This window comes from Sesamum indicum, linkage group LG1 (genome assembly GCF_000512975.1).
Source record: "Sesamum indicum cultivar Zhongzhi No. 13 linkage group LG1, S_indicum_v1.0, whole genome shotgun sequence".
In the NCBI taxonomy this organism is placed as follows: domain Eukaryota; kingdom Viridiplantae; phylum Streptophyta; class Magnoliopsida; order Lamiales; family Pedaliaceae; genus Sesamum; species Sesamum indicum.
Window position 1 is genome coordinate 10,949,312 of NC_026145.1, and position 8,857 is coordinate 10,958,168.

Sequence of the window (8,857 nt, forward strand, 5' to 3'; positions counted from 1 at the left end):
CATGTCGGAGAAAAAGCCAGCAAAAATTTAACCAGGGCTACTTTCTCACGAAGCATGATACTCGGAGACTATTCTGATCTTGCTAATGTAAATTTACACGATACTACTAACAGGAATAATCTAGTGCAAGCAAGAGTTAAAGAACAATATTTGACTAAGTCAAATTGTGAAGATCAAGGTGCAGCTGCATGCTCGTATAAGGTGAATGAACAAAGATCTCTTGAGGGTCTGTGCATACTCCTTGCAGAAGATACACCTGTACTCCAGAGAGTTGCAACAATAATGCTGGAGAAAATGGGAGCAAAAGTAGTTGTTGTAGGAGACGGACTTCAGGCTGTTGAGGCTCTGAAAGACAAGATGCGGCTATATGAATACAGTGATGAATCATTCCCTGAAGATGGCAGATTGAAAACCAACCATGTCGAAGCATTGCCATACGACTTGATTCTAATGGATTGTCAAGTAAGTTCAAAAATCATTTTCTGTTGTGTTCCCGCCCTAATGCTCTGTCAAGACGACTTGGTTTTATTTCCTTCTCTCACAAATTCGAGGTGTAACCACTGTATTCTTTTCTTCCAATCTTTACTATTCTGAAGTGTAGTATTCATATAAGGTTGTGTTATTCGGTTGAGTTGCGAAGTTAATGACCGTAGCAACTCAAGTTATCTTCTTGGATGTGCAGATGCCTAAGATGGATGGTTATGAAGCAACAAAAGCTATCAGAAGATCAGAGGCCAGGACTGGTCTACACATCCCAATAGTTGCATTGACTGCTCATGCAATGTCTTCCGATGAAGCAAAATGCTTGGAAGTCGGTATGGATGCTTACCTAACAAAGCCAATTGACTGCAAACTAATGGTTTCCACCATCCTTTCCTTGACAAGGGGAACATGATCTCTCCCCACTCATCCAACAAGCTTCACTGCTTGATTTTGTAGGATTGATAAATGAAAAGGTATCAAGGGACCAAAACACTAACAAAATTATAGGGTAATCCAAAGTTCTTGTGCATGGAACAGAGAATCAATTGTAAATAGAGTAGTGCCAACGTTTAAAATTTTGATCCTGTGTGTTTCTGACATGTAATAAAGAATTCTTATACTGATCTTGTTTCCAGTTAGTTGAATTGGAAACTCCTAACCATTGGTGTGATTTTCATTCTTAAGTTTCGGCTTCCAATGGGAAAGATGTGTTTTGTTTTGTACAGCGAAAATGAAAATACGTTTGGAGTAATTGATGAGATTGATGTCAAATCAGTATACTTTTTATTTGAATGAAAGTTATTGTATATTTTTTAGTATTAGTCATGTCAAATCAATGTATTTTTTATTTGAATAAAATTGATTGTCATATTTTTTATTAATTTATAATTGATAGTGATGTCATAATGATGAGCTTCAAAACGAAGTACATAGCCTACATAGGCTAGTGCAAATTGAATTTTAGCAAAGTTCACAAATTAAACCCAATCGAGTGAAGATGAATTAAAGCTATCGGACTTTAAATAAGAAAGCTAAAATAAAGAAAGTAAAAATCAAGGCTACGATGAATTGTAAAATCAAGTATCACCATAGTGGTCGGATGTCTGAGAATTGTGCTTAAACCAATTAATCCACATAGTTTCAAAGAGACCAGTTGAATTACACCTACTAAGTTTGATGATAGTTCATGCAATCTTTCTTAATACTTAAGCCTATTTTCATCATAAATCATTATAAAACAAACCACTCGTTTACACCTCTTAAATCTAGAGTTCTTGGTAATCTTCTAAAAATAACACATATATACAGAGAGAACATTTGAAAAGCGTATTTGATGAAAATTTATAAATAGTGATAAATTTCACCCACATGCCATGTTCATGAAGATGTACCCTATTTATAGATGTAGTTAGTATTATCTTATTAAGAAGAGTCTTTATCCCAAGATAAAATGGGAAACTCCAATCACTATTTCAAATAAGACTTATTCAAGAGAAGTACTAATCCAACATAAAGTTGAAAGATTATAACTTCTATCTCAATTATTTATGTCAATCGATTTATGGATCCACAAACTCAACCCAATTCCAATAGAATAAAATTTATAACATGATTCTTTCTATTTTGGTAAGAAGATAAATGTTATATTCTTAATCAAAATACTTTAGTAGTTGTGTTATAACTTAAAACATATTGAATTTCAGCAGACTGCAACTTTTTTACAGGTTAGGAAATATCTTAATCTTACTTAAATTGTTATTTCACAGCATATATATATATTTTTCTTAAATCCAAGATCGACCAATGAATTTGCAAATCCCCTCATTGCAGTGCAATATCTCTAGTAGTTTCAAGTGAGAAAGGCAGATGAAATGATAAGATATGATCGGAATGGTACAAATCAGTAGAAGGTTTGACAAGAGACTGGCTGTTTATTTATGTTTTCATTTATAATATTTGAAACAGTAGATAAAGCGAAAGTATATTTATTTATATATATTTTATTAAAAGTATATTGATTTGAATCCATAGTTCAAAATCTATACTAAATTAAAAACACATTTTTAATTCATTGGTCGATCTTGGATTTAAGAGTAAAGACCCCTTTGCTTTCACAAGCACTTGTTACTCAGACTCTCTTCTGTTTACTTCATAGATGTAACTCAGAACCACCAAAGCTGCAGCAACAGCAACTGCTGTTAATGTCTTCTTCAACACTGATGTTAATAATGATGGTGGACTGAATCCCAGCTCAGATAGTCTTTTGTGCGAGGCAGCATAGTCTTTGAAGAATGCTTCTTCATCCTGCACGGAAGGGCAAGTATCAATCTAACTTTCACCATTATGACAATTGATAATGGTCAACGATCAGTTTAGTAGAGTAGAAGCAGATGTGTATTGCAAACCTACATGGTAGTTTAAACAAGTTTGGGGAAAATGCTAGTGGACTGAATTATTGTACCTTAGCATAAAGGTCCACATATTTCCTAAATTCTGGATCCTCCATGAGAGCTTTATCGGTAGGTAGTTTTAACAGACCTCCCGAGTCTCCTTTGAGAAGCTCCCTGTTTATGACGTGTGAATGCAATTTATGGACTATAAATAAAGTGAATAAGATAGTTGAGAATTTGATTAGCTGGATGTTATTTTCCCAGAGGGACGGACCATAAAACCAAGCAATTTGTATTAGATATCTTACACAAAATAAGAATTGTCAAATTTCAGAGGGTCACGGGTCCAAGGGCCTTCAAATCCTGATCTTTCACGGTGTGCTCTTCCCTGTCAAAAACAGAACATGCATTTTAATCCAACTTCACTCACATCCATCAACTGAAATTCAGATGCATATGTGAGAAAATACCAGTGTGTGGCCCCCAGATAGTGCTACGATATCTTGGTCTGCTAGGCCCATTCGGTAGAAGACATCCCTCAGGTGTGAAGCACCTACAAAATGGGGAAAAGGAATCATGGTTGCAGGATTCTGCAGCAGAGATGAAAGATTATACTATTTTATTGGATGTCTCAACACACTAACGCCTCCTTTACTTAGTGTAATGGGATTTAAGTGATATCAATAATTTTAGGATGATTATTGGGATTTTGTATAAGTGATTATATTAGATGGCTCAATTTTATGTTTACTAGTATTGATAAAATAATAGATATAAGTAATATATTGTTTACTTTTGACTATAATTTAAAATTGAATTGTGGACTACTTTAATTTTTTTCAAAATACCCCTGACTTTTTTCTTTCAATTTTAATATTTTATCATATCAAAATATAATATATTTATATACATAAATAAAAGTTAATATTATACGTTACATAAAAATCAAGACTGTTAAGTATATAATATTTTATAAAAAAGTTAAATGATATACTATATAAAAATTAAATATATAATATTAAAAATAAATAATATATTTTATATTATTTTTCCATGACGACAAACATTCATCTTGATAAGAATAAATTTATTTAATATATAAAATAAATATCTAATTCATAATTAATAAAATATAAAAATCCATATATACGTACATAACTTCCCTCAAGCTCCCAAAACTCCCCACGCCCAGCAAATATATACACTCATCTATATACACACACACATACATAACTTCCTCCCCCCACCCAAACCCCCTCCCCAAAACCCGCCCACTGCCAGCCAATATATACGTTCATATATTGAATGTCTATATATATTTGAATATATATAAATATGCCCATCCCCACCCCAAAACTCGCCCATGCCAGCACCTTTCACGCCCAGCTCCGACCAACACTGCCCACCAGCCCCCTTCCCCTCCATCTTCTTCCTTATAAACAAGACACAGAAAAAAATAAATTTACAGACATGGAGCAGCAAGGTAGAACCCCACAAATCGAGCAAAAAAAAATTTATAATAAAATAGATTTTAAAATAAAGAGTAGAATATGTGGATTTTTCCAAAAAAACCACATTCACAAGGATTTGAGCCAGATGCCATTGTCGTCTTTTCTTCAAGAATGAAAAGCTAGAGGGTGTTGTGTCTCTTTTTTCAAAAGGTCTGACTTTCATTAGTTGATCAATTGGTTATTTTATGCATAAATGAGGATAATAAGGTAAATTGCTCGGTATATTTGAGGACAAAATTAGGAGTTCATTTTTTTAATCAGCATATGATGAGCCCGGGTGATACTATAGTTCTTAAGTTGTGAGCTTGATTTCAATCAAGCCATAATCATGTACAGTGACAAGCATTGGGTTTTAGTACCGGGTTGATCAAAAACAAAATAAACAAAAAATTAATGATGATTAAGTGGGATATCAAGCCTAATAACTCAAAAGTAAAGGAGGCATAAGTGCCAAGTGCTAGGATTATTCTGTCTATTGGAGCAAAATCTACTTTCAAGAAGTGGAATGAATTTCCACTACCACTAGTCTTGCATCTTCTGCAATTCCATCTGATCGTCATCCAGTGGTTAAGTTGTATAACATGGAGCAAACCTCCTTTCACATGGTCAGCAGAAACAAGATTGATATGCTTAAACTAACTCTATTTCATTATTAACATTTAGTTCCATATTATGTTATTTTCACTTCCAAAGTTCCCCAAAAACGCAACTTCGACAGGTATTTCGGTTCACCAAAAAAAATTCTTTTTTCTTCTATATATGCAGTTTAAAGTCAAACAATTACAGCCACAAGTGCTTGCTTACTTTTCACTCAACTTCCAACAATTTGGTCTAGTGTAAATTATCAACTCAGTTCCTCAATTGGAATTTTAGTAAGTTATGCTGATACTTTTTCACCCCAAAAACGGACCAATGCAAGATCTTCTGTAATTCGGGTAAAAGATGGAATAAGCAGGATCTAGTTCTTTCCTATTCTTGCTTTTTTTTTTTTTGGAGATCAGATGCTGAAATATGAATGTAGGCTAAGCTGGCTGAGGAATTACTCATAAATGTCACTCACTGAAACTAGAATTGGAATGTTAGGCATAGTTTTCCCGATAGGTAAGCAGATTGGGTGTAGTTAGATTAAGAAATTGGTCCTTCCAAACATTTTGAAATAAATCCGCCGGTTCTTAAGCAAGCCTATTCTTACTCTTTTAGGTTATTGGCTGCAATATCTGAAGAATCATGCACCCCCTGATTTCCACTAATAAATATGATGTAATGATGTGAGAGTCTTTTGTTACTGACCTTTACTTGCATCCGGAAGGCGCCCTTCTTCTGGGGAGACCATGGAATCCTAATAACCAGCATATTGTTCATAGAAAATGTATCAAGCTTTCTGGAGGAGGCAATTTTGAAAAAACAAGAAAATTATTGTAAGCACTTGTAAAAATTCCATCAATATGCTTACCTTCCTGCCAGGAACGAAATCAATAGCCGGACCTCCAGTTACTTCAACAGCAACAACCCCGGCAAGCTGAAAACTCATAAAGACTAAAGTTTTTTATATAAAGCTCCAGCCTGGAGCTTTAGAATGATCAACAGGAATTTATTTAATGTGAAAATTGACAAAGCATCAAATGCATAAAAGACCAGAACAAAGACGGCCAGAACAAAGGTTATAATTGGATTAGGAATTGCATTCAGCAATAGTTTGAAGAATGATAAGTATTAGGTAAAGATTGACATGGCTGCTTCCTGTAGAAACTAAAAGAAAACAATCTGTTTGTTTCCTCTTTTATTTGGTTCAGAAGAGAGACCTGTAACTATGCAAACCAAAAATTTAAAGAGACGAAATGAAAAAGATCACGATAATGACAAATTTTGAAAATCTGAAGTTGCTGAGGAAACATTCATAATAACTCCTAGGACATAACATTTCGCTATTGTTATCAATTCCTTTCTAAAGGCTTTTTATTTTGATCTTCCCTTCTTATGAGAAGTAACTATAAGTAAACAAAAGGGCATTCCCAGAAATGGATATAGTAGAGAAGCAACCAGGTGTGCCAGACGAGTCGAGCCTACTGAAGCTTCATAGTTTCTGTTCGCAAGCTTTTTCTTTTTTATTTATATATATAGTTTTATTTTTGAGTAATTTTATATATTTAACTACATACTATTATAAGAAATTCTCATTCAAAAGTCACCATATACTAGAACTATTAATCAATATATCTCTTATTTTAATTTTTGATATGACTAGTGAGTTGGATAGTGATCCAAAGACTTTCAGAGAGGCTAAGTTTGACACAATTCGGAGAAATGGCTTGAGGTACAGGCTGACACGATCCGGAGAAATGGCTTGAGGCTGTAAGATCCAAAATGAACTCCATGTACTCCAATAAGGTATGAAAAAATAATTGTACCAAATGTGTAAGCTGCCACGAAAACTAGCATTCTTGCAACAAAGTGTACTAATTGTTGTAATAAAGTTGAATTGGACTTCTTGTGAATGTTTTCTTATTTAGATTTTCAAATAATGTATTCCAAATTGTAAAATAGTCCATATTTTTTTTATTGTCCAGATTTTGTTTCAGGAAAAAAATATCGAGCCCGAGCCTGATTTTTGCAGGCTCATCAAGCTCATTCTTGAGCTCAAGCCTAAAATTTTGGCCGAGCTCAGCTCGTTTGCATCCCTAGAAGCAGCTACTATTTTCATGAATTTCATGAAATAATTCATAAAAACCAGAGAAGTCCATGTCGCTTTCTGCATTAACTTTAAGTACCAGCCTTTTCGCAACATATGTAGTAGTATTAGTAAGCTTCGACACACTTGTGTTTGTGTTTCTACACATTCACGATCTATTAATTCATAGAAATTGATCAGTTGATCAGTTAGACATAGAAGAATCAAAGAGATCATCAAGGCAATCAATCGGTCAATGAAGTCAAAAGAGATAACAAAGATCATTGCATTTCATTAACATGATTCTTTTTATTGGTACCATAAACAAGGTTACTGATGCATACAGAGCTGTTCTTTGAAATTCAGTAACATTTTTCATCTCCAACCAAGAAAGCATCAAAAAAGAAAAAAAAGTGAAAAGCACCAAATATACGTCCCATACCTGGTAAAGATCGGCATATGTAATTTTTGGGTGTTTAGCTTTTACCTCTTCTGTGGTCAAAACAAAATCACAACCAGTGAAATTAATCAGAACTCAAAATATTATCAAGTTAAGGAATTGAGCCACAATAAACAGAAGCAACATCCCTGATGCCAAAAAACAAAAGAAAATTAATAATAATAAAAAAAAAAAAGATAGGATCAGAGGAACTTAAATATGATTAGATTATCCATATGTAATGACATTTTTACAGCGGAAAAGGTTGGTCAATACTCCATTGATTGGCAGGAGAGACTCACTGTGTAACACATCCAATCAGAATTACTAAAAAGTTACATCTCAGAAGTATCAGAAAAATGGAAATGTTTTGATGAAGAAATAACAACGCTACTCGTTCTGCAAGTGAGGAACATATGATTATTAGGTTGTTTCTCAGCATTACAATTTGTTTGACATTAAAAAACTTCAGTATTTCACTTTAATTTAGCCAATCAATTCTTACAAAAATGATGAGTTACAATCTCAACCTCTCTAATTTACCAAACGTATATTAATTCATAACTTGTTATTGTGGATCTTCAACAATACAATGTTTGTATGTAGTTAACTAGTACCGACTGAAACAATCCATCTCATTATGATTGCTAGTGATAAAGAATATAGGGGAAAAAATAGTTTATACAATATACATATAAAGAAAGGAGGTTTTACTGCTGGAAATTTGAGTTTATCTATGACAAAGAAGCCAACTAATGGTTACTTTGTGGTCACAATAAAATCATAGAGAAGATATCAACCAACCACAAAGATCAATTGCAATTTTTAGTCCATTGTTTGCAGGATGCTTGTACTCAGCCTCATTCCTAATTGAACCATTAGGACCTCCAGTCTTTGTTTTTGCATCATAAGTGCCTGCGTCGTGCCATCTACAAGAATCCCACAATGCAGAAATTAATTTAAGCTTAACTAGCTAATTCCTAAAAGTCTGTACAGTAACAAAATTTGAAATGCTTTATAGACTGCAAAGTCAGTTTCAGATCATTCAGTTCTCAAGTCCCGCTAAACAGCTAAAAGTGAGATATTTTTAGGTGCCCACATTTTATCTCAGATAAATCTATTAACCATAATAGTAAACCTAGCAGGACACTGACAATGTTCATAGAAAGTAATCAAGGCTTATTCATTGGTCAAGTCCAAACATCCAAATGCATTAATTAACCCCTGCATCAAACATAAACACATGCACACGCTCGAGCGAGGAGTTGCTATTACTTAATACCTATAATGCACTATGGAGATCGGACATTGGTCTTTCCTACGGAGAAAACTTGGAAAAAATCTACAACCCCGCATTGCAACAGAC

At 33.8% G+C, this 8,857-nt stretch overlaps 2 protein-coding genes across 2 annotated transcripts in view; one reads left to right on the top strand and one right to left on the bottom strand.

The window, feature by feature from the left end:
- The window catches only part of LOC105164515 (histidine kinase 1), a 6,744-nt gene extending 5,771 nt beyond the window's left edge, over nucleotides 1–973 (top strand). Inside the window, exons 12-13 of the mRNA XM_011083170.2 lie at nucleotides 1–462; nucleotides 683–973. The exon at nucleotides 1–462 is cut by the window's left edge and continues 594 nt beyond it. Coding sequence (XP_011081472.1) covers nucleotides 1–462; nucleotides 683–895 — 675 coding nt within the window. The 3' untranslated portion in view covers nucleotides 896–973. The remainder of the gene's footprint in view (nucleotides 463–682) is intronic.
- Nucleotides 2,227–8,857, bottom strand: part of LOC105164521 (L-ascorbate peroxidase 3, peroxisomal-like) — a 6,800-nt gene continuing 169 nt past the window's right edge. Inside the window, exons 1-9 of the mRNA XM_020692209.1 lie at nucleotides 8,854–8,857; nucleotides 8,296–8,420; nucleotides 7,495–7,544; nucleotides 5,838–5,903; nucleotides 5,675–5,723; nucleotides 3,344–3,426; nucleotides 3,182–3,261; nucleotides 2,945–3,047; nucleotides 2,227–2,787 (exon numbers count right to left, since the gene is read on the bottom strand). The exon at nucleotides 8,854–8,857 is cut by the window's right edge and continues 169 nt beyond it. Coding sequence (XP_020547868.1) covers nucleotides 2,608–2,787; nucleotides 2,945–3,047; nucleotides 3,182–3,261; nucleotides 3,344–3,426; nucleotides 5,675–5,723; nucleotides 5,838–5,903; nucleotides 7,495–7,544; nucleotides 8,296–8,420; nucleotides 8,854–8,857 — 740 coding nt within the window. The 3' untranslated portion in view covers nucleotides 2,227–2,607. The remainder of the gene's footprint in view (nucleotides 2,788–2,944; nucleotides 3,048–3,181; nucleotides 3,262–3,343; nucleotides 3,427–5,674; nucleotides 5,724–5,837; nucleotides 5,904–7,494; nucleotides 7,545–8,295; nucleotides 8,421–8,853) is intronic.